The sequence below is a fragment of the Adiantum capillus-veneris genome, chromosome 11 (assembly GCF_014529385.1).
Source record: "Adiantum capillus-veneris isolate H3 chromosome 11, ASM1452938v2, whole genome shotgun sequence".
NCBI lineage: Eukaryota > Viridiplantae > Streptophyta > Polypodiopsida > Polypodiales > Pteridaceae > Adiantum > Adiantum capillus-veneris.
Window position 1 is genome coordinate 147,267,099 of NC_140941.1, and position 21,830 is coordinate 147,288,928.

At 42.1% G+C, this 21,830-nt stretch overlaps 1 protein-coding gene across 2 annotated transcripts; it reads left to right on the plus strand.

Annotated features, from left to right (window-relative positions):
- Positions 1–10,835: 10,835 nt before the first annotated feature.
- Positions 10,836–15,268, plus strand: LOC147448184 (protein SPIRAL1-like 2). Of its 2 annotated transcripts, none has more exons than XM_086524048.1 (3): positions 10,836–10,993; positions 11,168–11,469; positions 14,798–15,268. In XM_086524048.1, the coding sequence occupies exons 2-3, from the start codon at positions 11,185–11,187 to the stop codon at positions 14,852–14,854; spliced, it is 342 nt and encodes a 113-aa protein (XP_086380174.1). In that variant the 5' UTR covers positions 10,836–10,993; positions 11,168–11,184; the 3' UTR covers positions 14,855–15,268. The 2 variants fall into 2 exon arrangements, with proteins under 2 accessions (XP_086380174.1, XP_086380173.1); XM_086524047.1 differs by lacking the exon at positions 14,798–15,268 and adding an exon at positions 13,432–13,669 and having other exon boundaries at positions 10,837–10,993.
- The last annotated feature ends 6,562 nt before the right edge of the window (positions 15,269–21,830 follow it).

Below are 21,830 nucleotides of genomic sequence, written 5' to 3' on the forward strand. Positions count from 1 at the left end.
CACCTAGGAAGATCTAGATTATAGACACTGTGTTCCCTACGCAAACAACAACCTCACCAAGTCCATAGACCCTTGGACATACCTAGTGTCATCCAAGAAGAAAGTGACTTAAAGTCATGGGAAAGTGGGCGTACTCACTTCTTGATGGAAAGAATGTTTACAGAGGGACTACCTGATCCTATCGAAGAAATGGAGATCCCATCTTCCCCACGTCAAGGGACTCAAGGCCAAAAGGTGCCGTTAAACATTGCCAAATTGATGGATTTCATGTCTTCAGAAGTTAGAACCACCATCATGTCCAAACTATATAAAGACCCTGAGCTAGTCTCGGCTCTTCGAGCCTTCCTCAATGGAGAACTGAAGTTTGGGCTACCACAATTTGCACAGATGGATGGAGCTGAGGAGATGCCAATAGAGGAGGAATACATAGATCCACAACACAACCTAGATGAGAACCTTGTTATAGAAATACCTATTAACAAGTTGGGACAATACTTTGAGGGTGATGAATCCAATGCGACTATATCAATCACTACTAAGGGATTAACTGTGAAGGGAATCCTTGATGGTGGCGTTGGGGTTAGCATTGTGACTAAAAATTGCTGGGAAACTATGGGAAGACCTCACCTTGCGACCACAACCATAGTAGTGAAGATGGCCAATTGGTCTATTGTTAAACCTATTGGGATGCTAGAAGATCTCAAGATCAAGGTCTTTGGACATAAAATAAGAGTTACCTTCATTGTTATGGATTTCTCCAAGCACAATATGGCATCGGAGATGATCTTAGGACGTCCTTTCATGAGGGAAGCAAAAATGGTACATGACTGGTCTAAAAACCATGTCTACTTACAGTTCCAAGATTCTATCATTCGAGTGGATCTTGTGACGGGTCGAGCACATCCTCTAGGAAACAGGTTTATAATTGATCATAGATCTGACACCACAGTTCACTTGGCCCCATTGCACTATTGTTACACGTGTAAAGTGGACACTGATGTTGGGGAAGCCTTGTAAGAAAGATACCACTCGCTTCAAGAAAAAGTGGCATTGGATTCCTAAACGACTATTGAAATCCCAAGGCTACTATCAAGGAAATGATCAAATCTAGGTGCCAAAACGTAGATTGTGTTCTTACTTGTCATCTGACCCATGTGAGCCCAATCCTGTAGCTCCAAAACGAATCAACGATTGCGGAAAGAAAAAAATCACAGAATGCTACACACTCGCTCCAGAGCTAGTTTGGGTACCAAAGAAAGAACGATTTGTTCCACCTAGCTCAGGAAGGGGGGAGTCCCATGAAGCTTCTAGCTCCTCATGTAATGCATCCATAGAGGTAAAAGCTTCTCCACAGCCTCCACCTACAATAGTGGACCCCCATGAAGCTACAAAGAAATCCACACCTCCCACTGTTCAAGAATCTTCTGATGAACCACTTCAAGTTTGATCATGGGAGAGTACCTTACCACCCTTACAACTCGACGAGGCACCTAAGGTAATAGAAAACTACTGGCAAAAATCTTCACCTATTACCAACTGGAACAATTGGTTTCAAAGGGTGATGAGCACATTTCAAACAATATGATCTACCCAAGGAAGGGGGGAGTGTTTGCTGACATCCATCATTCACTTGCTTCCCTCTCAACCTTCCTCCCTGACCTCCCAATCTCCCAATCTTAGGGAATGTATATATAAATCCTTATACTCACAAAAAACAAAAATAATAAAGAGCAAGAGCAATTAGCAAACGAATATGCACAATAAAGTCAAAACATTGACCCAGACCTACACATTTACATCCGGTACACTGAAACAGAAACCTATGTCATCAAACACCTTTGATCCTCATCACTCGAGTTATGGAGGGTAGGTAGAATTAGTACGATAGGAGTGTTTCTGTTTTAGAGTTGAGTGATTAGCAAAGTTCCTTTTTTTCCATTGATGTGCCTCCTAGAGGTATTCTTTGTGTTTCCTAGTGTGTACAGGAACGTGTTGCTGTGGTTAGAATTTGGACCTTCATGGAACCTTTCTCTCGTTCACACTTCAAATCAAGCGCGATCATCAACACAAACAGGTGTTTCTTGTCCATTAACATGGCCCCTTATCTTTTTTGCATCCATGTTTGTCTGCTTTAATTGTGATTGGTAGCATAATATTCAACACATTTGCTTAGTATCAAACATGAAATTCAATGTAATTTTTTGTCATAATCACTTGTCTAGGTTTAAAAATCAAGCAGTCCGACTAAGCTAGTTTGACCAAGCTAGGTGTTAGAGATCTTCTCTTAATACCATGGGGAATGCCTTCCTAATAATCAATGGTTACTTAGGTTCTTAATCCGATTTAGGCAGCATTGTGTGAAATGTACTAGGGATTTCTAGTGGGCTTGACCCTATTGACCTTTAGCTTAAGTATTATAAAGGGAGTTTACTTGTGTGATGAGCCTGGGGAGGTGTATCAGTGTTATATGACCCCCCAAAGTTACAAAATAAAAATGCTGAAAATGAACAAACAAAAAATCAAAGTGCCACATTGTAAAATCTTAAGCTGGAAGAGAAATCTCAGCATGATTGGGTACTTCACTCACATGTATCGCCTATGGTACTAGAGCCCTAGAGGTTCCCAGTGTGGGTGCTTTTCCTTGAAAAGCAAAAAACCCAAGGCATACAAAATAAGCACACACATCAAAATTGAATCACTGTGAAAAGACTTTGGGGGGTCAAAGAAAAGGTAATCAGTCAGGCGATGATTCCATGAGAAATTCCTTTTATCGTAGCTTAACTACAAGGTCTTCTAGGTATAGCCTCTAGTCAGCCCTCGAACATGAAATACTTGGCTCTCGCGATTAAACGACTTAATTGACCAGAGAAAATTAAGAAGCTTACCCATGGTATTAATAGTCGATCTCTAGTGTCTTTCGACCGTTAAATTAGCGACCCTAGACTTGTTTAATTTTTTACCTTTACATCTGTTTATGCATTTGATTATATTGCAATTTAATGTTTATTGCTGACAAATTGTTTAAAATTCTGTTACCGATCAATTTGTCTGCCTAAAACTACATATGCTTTTTAATCGCTTATGAGAATGCAATTACTGTGCCAATGTTGTTTGATTTTGCAGTGACTGAAGAAGGCTAAGGACATTCATCTCAAATGCTCTTCCACCTCGACGAACGAGCTTCAACTCAATAGCTTCTGAGGACGGAATCTACATCAGGAAGGGGGGCATGTTAACCCTCACGGCTCACGGACACCCTATCACCTATGACGGACGTTGTAACCTACGGCGGACATTGTATTATTTATTTGGTAGAGTCAGGTACCGGGCTTGTCGGTCCAATAGGAAAAGGGTAAGAGTGATCGCCGATGAGAGGCGCACTCTAACTGGAACATTCAAGGGATTAGTTGGCTAAGCATGGGCGCCCAAGTGTGAATGGGGCGAGCTCATATAAAAGTCAACTAAACCTAAAATTCACTCATTCTCTCATTTGTGCAATTAAAGAGTGCTCTTGCTCCATCTCCATCTTCTTCTTTTTCATCTCCTTGTGTGTGTGTGTATGTGTGAGAGAGTGAGAGAGGGAGAGAGAGTGAGTGTGTGTGCAATCGAGCATTACGAAGGCACGACGGCGGCGAAGCGGTTGAACACGGCGTAGTGGCGTCTCCTTCTTCTTCGCGGCAAGGAATCCTCCACGAAGCAAGCGTAGAGAGGTGAGTGACACACCATCGCCTTCTTTGAGCTTATTAGTTTAGGCTTGTTGTGTGCTTGGAGCCATTTTTGGCACGCACACGGTGTATCGGCAAGTTCCTTGCATTGACACGTGCGACATACGCGCACACATAGGTTGTTGAAACAATGGGAGGGGTAGGGGCTACATGATTACGAGGACCTATAGGTGTATACGATTGGTACACACTTGTAGGTACTGTTTTGCAGGCATTGAGCTACCATGTAGCAGTGCTTTACTAACAAATGAGGTCCATGGCGTGTTTCTTGGCATGCTCATCATTGGGGTAGGCATGGTAGCCGTGGTGTCATCAAGGGAAAGATGAGCTAGACTTGGAAAAGTAAAGCTATCACTTGTGGGCTTAGATTGCACTGAGACCCTTGGCAAAACAACATATGGAGGATCCATCGGACTTACCGAGGGAGTCTCCATTTGCGATAAGGTTGGTTGTTTAGCCTTCACTGTATCCAAGAATCTCATGAGACCCGTTGAAGGCATGTGGATCCCCTTGTTCTGTCTCTCTAGCTCAATAACCCTAGGGATGACCTCACAAACTCTTTGTTGTTGATCCTCCACACTAGTAGCACCCGTTGTGGATTGTAGGACATCTAACCAACCCACGTGATAGCTGTGACATGTGTATAGGTCGGCTAGAGTTTTCGTTTGTAGTTCGTACTCCAGTTCTTATTTAAGAACGCTCCATCTAGGATTGAGGTGCTACGGTTGTCTTTTGAACTAGATGCAATGTGGCTCTCTATGGGTTGACCCTTAGTGGTCGCTAATTCAGGAGCACTCAATTGCTCTCCTAGCAAGGATATTGACATAGGAGCTTATACCACTCAACTTCTTGTACTTCGGCAAGGCTTCTACCATCAGGTATTATAACCTCGGAGAGGAATAGCTCTGAAGAGTCAGGGGGTGCAGTGAATGGAGTATTCACGTGCACACTCTCTAAGAGCATAAGGTCTACGTTGGTCATGAATGGAGAATTTACTTCCCCACCCCCCTCATTTACATTGTTAGCTCCATGTTCGGAGCAAGTGGCTCTACTAAAGGTTTCCTTCAAGGGGCTAAGCACGCTCGGCCCAGACCGTGGGCCCATGGCATGCATGTCTTGGCTTGAGCTATTAGGATTAAGCATTGGGTAACCCTCCATGATGTCGTAATCAGAGGAAGAGTCACTAGACGCTATATGCGGGTCCTGAGTGGTACTACCTTAGGTTCCCACCGAGGGCCCGGAACCTAAAGTAGGTGGGTATTGAGAACTCGTGTAAGTCCTAATGCTCACTAGTTGCTCGGCCTCTAGCACACAATCAAAGCACAGATGCATGTGCCTTTGGCACCCTACAAGTGTCGGCAAATACCCTCGAAGGTTAACCACCTGATTTTTGGGTGTTTTCAACCCGTTTTAACTCGTTTTTGATGTTTTTTAATACTTTTTAATGATCGGTTTTTGGATTAAAGCGTGTGATAGCTCGAAACAAGTGTATCCCTCAAGGGGTCGTAGTGTGCTTTATAGCACAATGTTCGGTTACTCTAAGCTCCGATGGTCCTCAAAAGGGTCGATTTTTACTTCGGCATGAGGCTAAAATAAGTAATTCTAAAAGGTGACTGAGGCTTGAGCCTGAGTGTGGGCTTCGGCTTGGGCCTGGGGAATATTCTCAATCTCGGTCCTACCTTTTTTTTTTGGGGGGGGATAAGGTCGCCGTGGCCACACTGCGCGCGCGAGTACACACACACCTAACCTACCTACTTGCAACTAACATAGCTACTGTTATACACTAATACGGTACTACAACAACTAATTAACTAAGATCTACTTATTGTACCTTACACAAAGCTAACATTATAGATCTACTACCTTAATTCTAACACCTTCTGAACAGAAAACACAGTACCTTTCAACACCTTATTAACAAGAACAGTACACTGCAACAAAAACAAAGGTCACAAATCCTTCTCAACAAGCCACACACCTTCCTTCTCTACCTTTCCTACATTTCATAATGCACCACAAAGAAGCATAGAGTGTTACTCGAGCTTAATGCATGGAATTTTCCCGGCAACGACGCCAAAAATGTGCGCGTCTGTCGTCCTGTGTCAATGCAAGGGACTTGCTGTACACTATGTGCGAGCCACAAATGGCTGCAAGCACACAACCATACTAATCTAGAAAGCTCAAGAGAGCAAGGGTGTGTCACTCATCGCCCTACTCTCGCCTTCATGGAGGACTCCTTGCCGCGAAGAAGAAGGATCTATCGTCGTGCCGTGCTCAACCGCTTCGCTGCCGCCGTGCCGTCGTCGCAATGCTCGATTACTCTCTCTCTCTCTCTCTCTCTCTCTCTCACACACACACACACACACACACACACACACACACACACACACACACACACAAGGAGATGAAGAAGAAGAAGATGGAGATGGAGAAAGAGTACTCTTCAATTGCACAAATGAGAGAATAATGTTTTTTAGGTTTAGGTGACTTTCATATGAGCTCACCCATTCACACTTGGCCGCCCATGCTTAGCCAACTAACCCTTGAATGTTCCAGTTATAGTGCGCCTCTCATCGGTGATCACTCTTCCCCTTTTCCTATTGGATCGACAAGGCCGATCCCTGACTCAAAACAATGTAATGTCTGTGGATGTTTACTAGGCCGTTGCCTATTTGCCAAGGTCAATACCAAGCGATAGGTGGCGTTGGGCAGTCCCCAAGCCTCATATTCGCCTGATGTTGACTTCACTGTTGCATGTCATGTCTTCGTCACCAAGGTCAACACCAAGCGATAGGGAGCGTTGGGCAGTCCCCAAGCTTCCTATTCACTTAGTGTTGACTCTACTGCCTCTTGTATTGTCTTTAACGCCAAGGTCAACACCAACCGATAGGGAGCGTTGGGCAGTTCCCAAGCTTCCTATTCGCCCAGTGCTGACTCCACTGTCTGGCTTGTCGGTTAACAGAGCCCTAGAGGTTCCCGTGTGGGCACTTTTTCTTGAAAAACAAAAAGCCCAAGGCCTACAAAATAAGCACACACATTAAAGTTGAATCAATGTGAAAAAACTTTGGGGGGTCAAACAAAGGGAATAATTCAGGTGATGATTTCACAAGCAATTCCTTGTATCATGAAATAGCTTAACGACAAGGTCTTCTAGGTATAGCCTCTAGTCAGTCCTCAGACATGAAATACCTTGCTCTCGCGATTAAACAACATATTTTACCTTTACAACTGCTTATGCGTTTGGTTATATTATAGTTTAAATGTTTACTGCTAACAAATTGTTTAATATTCTGTTACTAATCAATTTGTGTGCCTACAATTGTATATGCTTTTTAATTGCTCGGATGCTCTTCCACCTCGACGAACGGGATTCATCTCAATAGCTTTCAATGACGGGAATCTACATCAAGAAGGGGGGCATGTTAACCCTCACGGACACCCTATCACCTTCGACGGACGCCTTATTATTTATTTGATTGAGTCATGGACCGGGCTTGTTGGTCCAATAGGTGTGTAGGTGATCGCCAATGAGAGGCGCACCACTTATCTTATTTTGACAATAGTTTTGCAACCACCAGCCACTGTGGATGCCTATGTATGAATGGGTCAAACTCTTATAAAAGGTCCATTTGAACTAAAAACTCTCCTTCTTTGAGGTGCAAGCTAAGAAGTGCTCTTGCTCTACCTCTATCTTCTCCTCCTTCGTGTGCTCACTTGTGTATGTGTGTGTGTGTGTGTGTATGCTTGAGAGAGAGAGAGAGAGAGAGAGAACATTGGGGTGGCTCCTTCTTCTTCGCGGCACAGGATCCTCCTTGAGGGAAGCATTGAGCGGTGAGTGACACACCCTTCCCCTTTGAGCTTACTAGGACTGTTTAGTTGTGTGCTTGCAGCCTTTTGAGGCTCGCACACAGTGCACACGCAAATTCCCAGCCCCCGACACGTATGACAAAGCGCACGTTAATGCATGCACACTTGGTGTTATGGGCCCTAGTGTTTAGCAAAGACACATCTATAACGGCATGCAAATTCATGCATTTGACATCTTATAAAGTTTTTAAGTCACAATAAGTTCAATATCTCTATGGAGTTTATTGTGGGTCTACCAACCACCATACGAGGTCATGATTTGGTATGGCTGATTGTAGATAGGTTGACTAAACTTTACAAGTTTATTCCCACCAAGTCCACCAATAAAATTCTAGAGTTACCCATGTTTTTTGTTGGAAATTTGTACAATTCATCTAGATTGCCTAGCAATTTGTATAGTTCATCTAGATTGCCCACCAATATTGTGAGTGACTGTGATCCCAAGTTTAACAGTAATTTCTGGAAGATTGTCTTTCAACTGTTGGGGAATACAACTCAATATTAGTACTGCAAATCATCCAAAGATGAATGGCCACATTGAACGTGTTACTTAGGTGCCAAAGGATATGCTAAGAGCGTACACTAGAAAGAAGTAATCCGATTAGGAAGTTTATCTCCCTATTTTGGAGTTTACTGTTAATAGAGCAAAGCATGTCATGATTAGGTTTCGTCTTTTCATACTTATGCATGGTTTTTTCAACGTGGATCACCAGTTATGATGGGGTCGCCTACTAAGAAAATTTGACAAGTGCAGGACTTTATCCACGATCATATGAATATGCCACAAGTTGCTCATTAAAATGTTCCAAGCACAAAATAGATACAAGAAGTACGATAATGATAAATGTTGGCAAGTTAGTTTCATGGAAAATCAAGAAGAATCTTCAAAAAATCTGAAAACTGGTCATCCATTTAGTTATCCCGTAGATGTTGAGACCCATTCAAAATATTGAAGTGAGTTAGATATCTGGTTACACACTCTCGTAATTATTTGGTTTTTTCATGTAATCCATTTACATAGACCCTTACAAAGCAATGTAGTGGAGAAACATTAGTACTCTTACGAAGACATCTTCCACTTTTGTTTTTGAGGACGAAAACTCTTCTCCAATGGGGGAGTATTGTCAGGAGGACTAGGGGACTTGACTTTAAGCTATGCATGTAGGTTCAAGAGTCTCCTAAAGATAGACTAAGAACCTATAAAATGAGAGAGGTTGGGTGAAGAATGGCTTGTAGTAGCCCCTGCCCTCTCATGAATATCTTTCTCATTAGTAAATTAATTAGTTAGGCAAGAATTATCACATTAATCAATTGCAAGTTACAATTTTGTTTCATTGGTATCAGAGCATAACCGGTTTTCTTTTCTTGCTAAAGAATGGACGGTCCAAGGGCAACCATGCGTACGGGTGTTACGTGAACTCTCCTATTTACAAGAGGAAATTGACGATGTGTGATATTCAAAAAATTGATACAAACTTGTTACACAAGATTTTTAATGATGTTGATGTTTCTGCACAAGAAATGAATATAATTAGATATTTTACACGATGATTGCAAGAAGCACAAATAAATCCTAATTTGTGAGAGCAATCATCCATGCACAATTACAAGCCAACAAATTATATTTTTCCGTAGCACGAGTACTAGTGATGGAGACTATTCTAGAGGAAGCAAATCTAATTTTTCAAAAACTAATCAAGTGAGAGAAAAAAATCTGTCTAGAGAGTCTCTTTGCTCAAATAGGAGACAAAGTGCATCACCTTGTGGACATAGTCCTCTTGCACATAATGGATTTGCTGATGTATTGAAGAGGAGAAGATAAGCTTCTCCTAAACGATTCCATCCGATCTGGAAGAGATGGACCAATGACATAACCCACTCTACATAGAGTGACAATGAGAGTAGAAGTTTCTTCGACAATGAGGTACCTCCGCGAAGAAAACGTGTTAAGCAGTGCTCTCCAAAGCATAAAACCATGCATAATCACGGTCAAAAGGACCTTCGAACCTCCATTCCAGTATCCTGGGAGTAATAGAAAAATGGCACATGAATGCTAATTAAAAGGGAGATGTGGGCTAGCTCGAACATGGTTTGAGGACCCTTAACTAACCATTCACCCACACCTCTTAAGGAGGAGTGGTGGATACTCTTCAAGAGGAAGGAAAGCAATGGGTAAAGAAGAGAAGGAAAGGTCTAGAAGTGGCTGAACTGCCACTAAGAGACTTAATAATACTATTTATAAGATATCTCACTATAGAGAGCCGATCTCTCAAAATGGCTCATGAAACAGACTAGAAATGGTGATATCTATAACTTTTTTGTTGAACACTTCTTATTAGAGGAGCAGAAGAGGGTAAAAAACACAAATTACTATTACACAAATTTTTGTGAGGTACCTCATAGCCCATGGTGACGTATTTTCCAAGTCAACCCATTGCATTGTTACTAAACTCTAGGGATTTACAAGTTTGCTGTCCACTTACGCTTCACACACCATGTATAGTTGTCGTAATGGATCACTTTGCGAGGGATGAGGACACGTGCTCAAGAGTGCTTGGTATTATGGTGCCTATGCATTAGCATCGAGAATGATGAGCACTCTTTAAGAGTTGTCTTCATCCATTGGCTCAAGTTTTGAATGTCCTTGGTGCGTCGAGCTTCACTGTGGCTCTATCACCATCCATGTGAAGAGGGAGGTGATGCACGAGGGGATGGACGGTTCACAACCATCTTATTTCCCTTCACAATAGTCGCCCATTAGCCCTACCTATTCTTCTTGGAGCTTCTTTGCATTCATTTCAAGATCGCTTGTCTCTCCTGTAAAAGCAGACTTGCCTGTGCTTTTCGAGTGGGTCTTGGATATCCCTCAAGAGTACTGTTCATTTGGCCCCTATGAGGTTGATCCAAAAAAAGCCAAGGTCCTTGATACCAATGACATCTAAACTCAAGGGCATGAGAGCTCCTTCTCAAGTCTACGCAATGAAATAGCCAAGGTTATCCTGGCAATGGGCATTTAGGCGCATTGAAACAACATGTAGCAGGTCCAAGGATTTGAGATTCTCAAGGCCTCAATGAAGTTCGCATGGGGAAAATACTTCAATCCTATGAAAACATCTTAGGAAGTAATGAGCGTGAGCTATGCTCAGCTTCGACTTTACACCCTCCAAAGCTAAAAGTTCCAACCGGGAGGCACCATGACATTTTTGATTTGGAAGATCATGGACGGAGACATGACCTACCACCTAATGTGTGATTTGTAGACGTGTGAAAGTGGCTACATCATCTTTAATTTAATAGAACCGTTCCTTTGTAAGGTGTTCCCTCTTAGGTCTATTTCCACAGTCACAGTTGGTCCTCCATCGCCAACACACCTCTGCACCTTCTCTTCTGCGACTTCCAAAGTAAGATCTCTATCCTCCCCTTGCCACGCTGTATTTGCTGCATTTTGCCCTGCTCGTTTATTGCACTCCTACATTTTGTTTTGAGAGAGAGAGAGAGAGAGAGCGAGAGAGAGGCGTGTCCAGATCTGATTGTTGCCTGTCTTTTCCGAGATGTAACTATTTGTTTTGAAGCAGTACTTTGCTCGAGGAAGATGGGGCGTGGAGTCAGCTATGGAGGCGGGCAAAGCTCTCTCGGTTACTTGTTTGGATCAGATGAGCCGCCAAAGGCTGCACCATCAGGCACAACAGGTGCTCCGCCTACTGGGGCTGCCTCTGCCGTGAAAGAGAGTACTCCTCCACCAAACCAAGTACCTCCTACCCTTGCAAAGGCGACACCTGAAAATGGAGGAGTCCCTGATATTGCGGCTGGGCAGCTTGGCAGTAACCCCAACAACTATCACCGTGCGGATGGGCAAAACACAGGAAACTTTATCACTGTAAGTTTTACTTCTGGCATTTTTTTGGAAGACCCTTGTCGTGGGATTGAGCACAATCTGCTCGAAAATGCATCTTCTCTGACATTCTGTCTCATGGCAGGAAGAGTAGTTTAGGGGGGGAGGGAGGAGAACATTGAAATCACAAGGTGGATAGATAGACGAGTAATGTTTGTTGATGTGTTACCTCTGAAGTCGTAGGGGATGCATTTTAATTACAGATCTGGCTTGTTTGTGTAAGACACAGTTTAGTAGGCCCATGGTGCCTCCAAAACTGAGAAATGTTGAACTTGGTTTCAGAATGCTGCTTTTTTACCCTGCTCATACAGTGTGCCTTATAAAAGAGGAATACTGATTGCAGTCGACTAAGTTGAATGTTAGCATTTTTACCCGCGCTTGTGCCATGGTTGTCTCATTCTCTTCTGTGGGGAAGAGGTTGTCTTTGAACTAGCTTGAACGTTGTACCCGCTGCTGCTTGTCGCATATAGGTTAAAATGGATTATCTCTTAGCAGGCGATTACATGCAATAGAGTGTTAATGTTGCTTTGCCATTGCACCCTCCCCCTGCCTACCTTAGACTCAACGACAACCATCAGGGCCCATGCGACGCGCTTGTACATGCTGACATGTGAGTACGTGGTCTATATGCTTCCATAGCCCACGGAGTTTGTGAAATTATGCCAGCTTGAAGGCAGAGAAGTCAGCCTTTGCTGTTCAACATGCCTACCTCCTCTTGTGCACCAACCACACCAACCTTTTGTTGTTCTGTATGTGCATGGCCCTGCATCCTCCTCATGCCAGAGGTCAGAGACGGGCAACATCCGTAATTGCTGATAGTGGGGCAACTTGCTTAATCGCTGACAGTAGAGCATTTGTTGTCACATGTAGACCTCGCAAATATGACTCTTTGGACCCCTTGAATTGGATATAAGCAAGCTGATTAGAAGTTTGCTGTGACCTCTCCCAATTGGATATAATAAGCAAGCTTATTAGAAGATTGTTGTAATTGTTTAATTGCTCTGTCCTCTCTCTCTCTCTCTCTCTCTCTCTCTCTCTCTCTCTCTCTCTCTCAAATTCCCCCCATCTTCACCCCGCCGGCAAATAGCTGAAGCCAGAGTTTAGACATTTCTATCAGCTACTCTTAAGGTAGAAGAGGGGCAATTCCGAAGGAGGGAAAGACTGGTTATTAAATTGAAACCAATTCCTAGACTACACTTTACTGGCGTGTATGATGTAGTGAGGAAATGTTTATTTCTAGCTTTTTCTGTTTCTCTGGTTTTTTTTTGAGTCCACGCTTCCACTGCTTATTTGTCGCATACGGCTTAGGCCAATATACAGTGTTCATTTAGGTGTGAGTCTGATATGTTAGTTTCAGACGGAATCTACTCGCAAGCTCTTCAAGCATGTGTTTGGAGTATTTTGCATCTGAACATTTCAAATAATGTGAGCTGTCTTGCTTGCAAGTTGCAAGGACTGTCCATAAATACATACTGAATTGAAATTTGGAAAGTGACTATCTACCTTCAAAAAATAGAGGGTGTTCCAGACTCCAGTATGTCTGGTTTATTTACTTATGCTCAAAGGAATGAGCACTAAAAGTTTGTTTCAGTTTAACACAGACATTTGTTAAAAGCTACATGTATTTTCAGTCTTGGCTCTCAATTTTCTTCTTCGCGTACTGTACCCTTTATGTATCTGCTCAGTCTAGCCTAGTCTACATTTCAGAGTACTCTCTCGACTAACTGATGATTGAGAGCTGCATCATCCCATCCCCCCCACCCCTTTGGGTTAGTCTGCTCCCCATTCATGTCACTATGGTGCATACATGCGTATTCTGTACTCCCTGAAGTTTGCGGGCACTGGACTCCAAAGTTCACAAGATGGAATTTGGCTTTCTCATTCCTCTCTTGTGCTGATGTATGTCTATGCAAGCTATATATCTCAGTACATTTTCTCCTTTTGTAGGATCGGCCTTCTACAAAAGTGCACTCTGCTCCTGGTGGAGGTTCCTCACTCGGTTATCTTTTTGGAGGAGGAGATTGAGACAGCAAAGCTGTCAACGTGTTCTTTGGTTCTGCTAGTAGTCGGAGCCTATTCATTGCTCTGTTGTACTTTGGAAATCTTTTGTTGTCTACAGCTGGTTTAGCCTGGTATGAAAAATTGCCGACGCCGGGCCATAATGTGAAAGGATTTGTTCTCAGGACACCGTTTCCAATAGTTTGGCTACTTGCTCTCTATGAACAGTTTTTAATTGTCTCTCTCATCTCCAAACTGGTTAACCAGCTACCTACACTCACAGTAAACTGGTTTCTCTATGGGTTGACTTGTAAGTTTTGTTTTGAAATTGAAGCGTGTGTATTATCATTGGTATTGCTTCTTTTGAACTGCTGTTCTTGCTAGTACGTGGCCCATGGATCTATAGAGGCGTCCAATGTCAAGTTGTGAAGACAGGCAAGGAGCATAACTTTTGTTTCTTTGTTTGTTTGAATGGGGAAAGTGAAGGAGAATCAGAGGGAGGAGGGAAGGGTAATAAACTTTTGTGTGGTAAGTCAGTTAATTTTTGTGGTAGCGGCTTGCTCTTAACTGCTTGGTCATTTCCTGTCTGTCCTGGAAAGAGCCTTACCCTCTCTTGCCATTTGAAACATTGTCTTTGGAACTTTACCAAGTTTACAGCAAGGTGCCAGCAGTTTGCCCCCTCCAAATTGTGAACGCTGGGCAGTGACTTAGCATACTTGGAGAGGTTTGTGAACGGAGTAGGAGGTACTGAACAGGAACTCCTCAAGGATAATGGCCACTACAGTCTAGCATACTTGTAAAGGTTTGTGAATGGAATAGGAGGCCCTTTTTTTTTGGTTGGGGTACCTTGGCTAATGGAGATGGTATTGATATGCTGGTGTACTTATGTTGTATACCATGAAATTTCTTCCACAAAAAAGAACGGAAGCAAGCCTTCCCTCTCTATCTAGGGATTCATGCACCATATGACCGCATAGACCCTGCCTGTCTACAGAGGCTTGTGCAGCTGACGAACGAGTGGACTAAAGCTCTTAACAAAAAGTGGCTCTATATACAAGCATATGTTCTTGAAGCAGAGTGGGATGATCGGTTACAGTAGCAGGACGATCTCTGTGGCAGCTGTGCATGGATGTATGCCCTATCTCAGCTAACATAAGATTATGTAGTGCAAAAGGCTCACTTTCTGCAGTCAATGAACATAAGAGAACTTGCAAGGCCTATTCTTGTCTTGCAGGTTCCAGGGAGTGTATCAGTAGATCATGATCACTCAGGCATTTGGATTGTTCATCTCTGAATTTCTGATTTTTGTTGTCAGCAAAGCAGTTTGATGGAGGCATATCAATTTGATCACTGGAAGACTTCTCTTTTGTAGTCGAGTACCTGTGAAAAATAGTCACAAATAAGCAGGTGGACAACTGAGCTGAGTAAGGAAGGCTCTTTTGGAGGGAAGGTAGGCCAGGCCAAACCGTGTTTGGTTTTGGCTCGGCGTAGTAGATTGGTCTATCCTATGGAGCATGGGCGAGGTGCTCTTAAATATTATGGTTATTTTTGCGGTTGGTCGCAGTACAAGCATCATCAAGTACTTAATTTCCACTTGGAAACCTGCAACTGTGGGGGAACTTTTTTTCCGAATGTAACAACAGTATTATTCCTCTTTGGATTGCATTTGACTTGCTAAGTGTCTTCTATGATTCAGATAATGAGGAACTCAATACCTTTACTTTTTAAGGTAAAAGCTATAAAGGGAGCAGAGTCTAAGCTGCTGAGGCCTACTTTAAATTTCCCACTGCACACTCCATTCCATTGATATAAGTCAAGATCTATATCTGCCTTCTACAGCCTTTATGTTCTTGGAAAGGATTTGAGGGTGTTTAGGCTACAGACAAGTGGATCACATTTGGGATGCGCTTTTGCTTGTGTGGGCATCTGCCTTGTGGAAAAAACCAATTTGATGTGTGCAACTATGCTAAAAGTATCTGGACTTTGGCTAGTAAACTACTAATTTTTTTTGTATGCCTGGACTTTTTGCAGTTAAAAATTAGTGTTTTTATTTGGTTAAGAAAGCTCTGGTCTGCCCATCTCTCAGTAATGTTTGAGAGTAGTTGGTTAGTAGCCTCGAGAAAGGTGGTGGTTATTACTGTGTCTTGGATAGTCATATCTGTATTGGATATTAGTATACCCTCGGAGGTATTGACTGCTAAGGTTTTGAGATGACCTTGGACCCAGGGCCTGATGCCAAGTTAGATTGGATACACGTGCAATGCTGAAGTGCTCATTTATTGCAGTGCACTTTACATTGAAGTGCTAGTTGGAGTCCCCTAATTTTTCCATTAATAGGTATGGCTCATACGGAAAATGTGCGAACCCCAAGAAATTCCATTTGCCAAATACCATACCGAACCCAAAAACTGTGCTACATGCCAGAACCGAAAAAACATTCTACGCGTCAAGATCATATACCATCTCCAGCCCATTATCTCGACTGTTGACGCTTGAAAAGCTCGCATATGCCACTAGCGATTTGTCTAGGTTGAACATAGACAAGCCTGTCAACTTGCAATATTCGTAAAGCATGGCAAGTTTGATCATAATATCCGCTCTGCGTGTTCGATGTCAAATACCATAGGCGTTAAAAGAAAGATTAAGAAAAACAAAGCTTGGGAATGAATGCAATCAATGAAGGTACTTAATGATGATGTAAGAGGGATTTAGAGGCTTAAGCATCAAACCATCGGCTCTGATACCACCAATAAGGCTATGGCGGATATAGAAGTGACGCATTCATAATGAAAATAATACTTGAAGTACTTGGTTGAAAATCTTATACAAACCTCGTATATTGGCATGGAGGGTGGTGTAGCTTTTCGACACACGCTAACACAATGGCTTCTAGGTGTCATTACACGCATAGAGTTTTGGGCTTTGTTACACATGGATGTCAAGGTGTATGAGGGCTTGCACACGAGTGGATGAAGATGGGGTTTACCTTACAATTGAGGTCAGGTACACCATTTCATTTGAAATATGTTGGTAGATAAGCGGATTGCACTTGTCAAAGTTCATATCAACTAAACACTGAGGATGCTCTTTCAAAAAGCGTAGCTTTGGAGCGGTTTTCACATTCAATAGAATTGATGGGTGTATGGTGAAGCCACTATCATGATTCACGGTTGTGCATGTTTTGTACATACTTTTGTTCTTTGGTCACTTGGGGCCACATTGGCCTTATGTTGTTGGGGTAAAGGCCATGTCAACTGGCCAAACACCATCAACACCCATCTCTAATTCACTAACCTTATTCTTTGGATATAGTAGATGAATAAGGGATTATAACTAATTCATGTTGTGATGAATCCACTATGCAAACATCTCTCTCTTCTCATCTCCTTTCTCACTGCACATGCACGAGGATGCTTCCGTACCACGTAGTCACACATAATATTGCTTTCTTAATGACTAGTAGTTGAAGAGGAGTTATAGTCAACAAACATGATAAGAAAGCTACGAGTGTTGAACTTTTTGGGGTGTAAGGCATGTTTGCTACATTTTTTGAGATGAGAACGATAAATGAAGGAGTGTGAGCCCACTAAGCTGAGAGCATCCACTATCCTAAAAAACATCCAAAAGGTAGTGACCAAAAGCTTTTGCCCTCTCTATCATCTTTTTCGCAACATTTGATAGTAGAATCGCAACATGCAAAAGTGCACAAGGTAAGGAAAGGGATAAAAAAGTTTAATGCAATAGGTGCATTAGTCTCCATTTGTATATATCTCTTGGTGTTGCGTATTTCACTCTCCTCGTGTCCTTTTTTTTGCATAGTATATCTCGCTTTGTCTTCAATTGCAATTAACTTATGTAGTTTTTGGTCCTAATCAAGTGAGACCAAATTGTTTTAAGTGCATCCTATATATGCCTATCAATGTGTCATTTACACTGATAGATAACCAATACATAGACTTTTGTGCTCCCTAGTTCAAATCTTTGAAAGCCTTCACTTGCTAAGGAGTATGATTCTTCTTGGGCAATGCTGGTGCATCTTTCTACTCATATTTAAGGTCTTCTTCCCCAACTTCTCATTGAAAATTTGGTTGATTCGATCATTGCTAAACATGTTTGCACAAAACTATAAAGAGATAGAGGAGGAGAGAGTTTGAGCTCTTGCAAGGTCACACATAGAAACAAGGAGCACACAATTGAGATGTAGGTTGAAAGATGCTAAGTATTCTTCACTACTCAAAATGATCGTAAGGTCTACATAAAATAGGTCGGGAAAATAACATAATAAAAACTATGTGCAACAGTCAATGTGAAATTGCTAGTGAGAGAGTTAGGAAGATAAGTGGCCATCACCTCTATTAGGTTGATTATGTCGATCGAGTCTAGCTATAGTACCACTGGGGACATCCCCTTCTTCCTGTATTACTATATGTACCTTGCCTTTGGTATCTCTAGGATTCTCTTGATTCTTAGCATTACCTTTAAAGAAACATATGTTAGGTGCATGTCCCTTATTGTTGCAATGAGGGTATACCTTAATATGGAAGAAATCTTGCGATTTATGCTTGCTTTTCCACAATGTGAGCAACCTTTACCTTTGATGACCACTGCGTAAGTGCCAAGTCTTTTGTCTTCCTCTAGAAGCGAATTGATTACATCTTCAAGTTCGAGGATGGGATCCTTCTCCTTTACCAGCTACAATGTTATTAAAGCTGCTTGATAGGGATTTAAGGAGGATGGCTATTTTATCCTCGTTTGGATCTTGTACCTTGACATAAATGAGTTGGGTTGAGATACTCTTAAGTTTGTTAAGAAGGCTAGCAACATCATCTTAATCTTGCATAATAAGACCATAAAGTTGGATTTTGAGGCTTATTTTAGAGTGCTTACCTCGAGCACCAAGCATATGTTCTAGGGTTTGCCAGCATGAAGAGTGGATGTAGCATCATCAATGTGGTGGATGAAGTGATATTCTAGGACCGTGATCATGATTCCAAGTGCTTGCTCATCTTTGGCTTGTTGTTTAGCATTCCAGTTTCATATCGAGGCTTCACAATGCTCCAAAGGTTCTTCTTCATGAGCAACCCCTTCACTTTGGTTTGCTAGGTGTGCAACTCGATGCCATTGAGTTTGTCTATATTTTTGGTAGACATTTTGCTTGTATGGAGGTCTTACCAAAAAGTAAACTTGCTAGGGTAATGACCCTTTACAATATTAGAGTGAAATGTGCTACAGTTCCTAGCTCAAATATGGCATGAAAAGTGTTTTTTTACAACCAAAGAATAGCTATGTCATCACCATAAACAGGAAAAGTTGGAGCACTTTCAAAAGAGAGACTAACAACTTTTGAATCTCAGTTTGAATGGTCGGAGATATATGTTGAGTTGATGTTGAATGCCTTTGGAAGCTCCTTGCTGCTTGTGATATGGAAGCTTGTGGGCCTAGAGATAGCACCAACAAGGAAGAGGTTTTATGCCAAGGGGGGTATGAGTGCCGTGGTGGGAAAGTGGCTTTCAAGGAGGTGGGTGGGGCCGAGCAATGCGGGCCTGCACAGAGAGTTTGGGCAATCGTTGGAGTCCACTCGGCTTCCCCCCTTTTGTGACCGAATAGAGGCAAGTTGGCTCAACTTTATCCTCACCTAAAGGTGGTTCACACACACCAAAGTGCGCGCACACACACACACACACACACACACACACACACACACACACACACACACACACACACACACAAAATTACACGAGTCCTTTCTCATGCTTCACCACTTAAATTGGACAGAAAAATCTTGGCTAGTTTTTATTAAAAAAAACCTTTCCTTTCTTCACCTCTACATCTCTATTAAACCATCCATTACATGATCGCACAAGCAGCTATCACAATAATAACATGTATTGAGACGCTCGGCCAAAGGTAAGATACGGTTAGCCCAGATTATACCATACTCCCTGGTGCGTGGTGTGTTGTTAAAGTATCCTCTGAGGGGCTGTCCATAACTGCGGTACAAAAAAATCTTATGGTGTGGAAGAAACTGCGCTAGCAAATATAACCGTTCTGAAAACCCTCGCTTCATTGAATGTTCTACATAATAATATTGTGGCCCTATGCCCATGGCTTCAATTACCATCACCAGACGGATATTGTTCCTAAAGTGCTCTCGACCCCAAAGGGTCACCCGCGTCACTCTATCCTGATATGTCCACCACTTCGTCTGCGTAACAGATGTTCCTAATTGCGGAAATAAAAGACACTCATAATGGAGTAGTGTGGTTCTCCTAGTAGACTCACTTGACTGCTGAAGATGTGCAATGGTTATGGCTAAAATTTGATCTTGATTATAAGTCATAACATATAATGTGTATGACACACCTTACGACAGAGTAAGCTGTTGGCTGTAAACTCTTTGAAAGTTACTCAAGACTGATACTACGCACTCGTTTTTTTTTTTTATAAAACGTCATTCTTTTATAGACCTACATTGATACCTGAACCAAATGGGTATGTGTACGAATTACCCAAACTAATTGACATCTCTTAATGTGTCCAATATTACATTAACTCACCTCTTTGTGATTGGCATATGTCGATTCTCATAATTTACCCAATTGGATAGTTTAATGATTATAGTCTCGTTTGATATATCGGTTTTATGGGTAACTGGTTGTTTATGTCCATCCAGTGCTAGGGGCAATACCTCTTAAGGAATTGTATGGACCGCATATCGACCTTGCGAAAGCATTCGAGAAAGGCCATACTATCTACTGCCATATTGATAAGTGGGGCTCATTAAAAGTTTTTTTTTAATATCCTCTTTTTGCATTGGGCACAAGCGTGTCTTTACCTATTTATTACCCTAAAAATGCATTACACTTATATTGCGTGGCGTCTGAATATTCCTCTGCAAGGCTTCTCCTGTATTTACCTGTCGCACGCTACCTTCTGTATACGAATAGTGGGTTTGCAGGTGAGTCTATAGAGAATGTGTCTCGACAGTGGCTTTTCTCATCCGAATCGTGTGCTGGGAGAAATCCCTGGAAATAGGGTCTTTAAGGGCGACCTCGATGACGGGAATACCAGGCCGAATCTGGGTCCCTTCTGCTACGGAGAGGCATCATCATCTATAAAACCCTCAATAAGGTGAGTACTTTACTCACTTAGCATCGTGGTCGGTGACTACAGCTTGTGCGTTCAAATCTTATTTGCGGTTGTGACTTCAACATGCCGAAAAATATTGAGAAAGTTTTGGTGGAATCATCTTCCTCTCCAAGTCTACAGGTTAACTATCTGTTCGGCTCTCTTGAAGCCTTAAAAACATTGTGAGCTGGACTGTTTGGCTAAAATGAAGGTGCTTAAATTAGATAAATTGTAATGTTTTAAGCATTAGTTAATTGGACAATTTTTTTAATAACTCTATGATTCTGGGAAGTTTGTTTTTAGCTGGTTTATTTGAAGAAATTGAGGAACTTTTTCGGTTGCTCTATCATTAAGGGCTGCCAGGTCTCGAGATTTTTAATGAGGTTTCACTGGTTGGTTATTGTGGTACAGCCAGATATGGGAAAATTGGTTGAGGTTTTTGAGCATCTCATATCCGAATAGTGTGATGTTTTGTTAAGATGTTTAAAACTGGAATACTTTTTGCCTGCATACATTATTTGCCCGATTGATCAACACTCATAGTTTGTAACTTATGGATACTGGATGCATCTTACCTTTAATGGGTAGGGTCATTAACTTTATAAAATCCTAAGCATGGCTATTTCTAAACTTACCTTTACTTGCTCTCATTGTAGCAGTACGTAGGAGAATGATTGCATACCTGCATGATGCTATGTGGAAGAATATAAAAATGGTATCTCCAGCTAAGTGTGTAGACTTCGATGAGGTACTAATTGTATATTTAGTACTCGCCAGTATGTGAGATGGCCCTTTTACTAAGCCTGTGATGGTCTCTGCCCTCCTTTTTTCTGGTTTTGGCTGATTGCCTATCCTTGGGAAGTAGACTTTGTTGTGATTGGATCAGAACATACTAGGAACTCAAAACATGGGGTAATTATGGTTACTCTCTGGAGAATATGTGGGTTACTCTGAGATAAAATTCAAGCTCGAAGTGTCTTGCCAACGCCCAAATCGGCCATAAGGTGTCTGAACCATACACACTGAACCGTAGTTGTGAAGATTGCCATCTACTCAGCCTCATAGATGGAAGTGGCCACAGAAGGTTGCTTCTTGCTCAACCATGATATGCATGAACTGTCAAGCATGAAACAAAAACCACTTGTGGACACTCGTGTGTCAAAAGAACCAGCCCACTTGTTTTGACACTCACATGTCAAAACAACCAGCCCAATTTAAGT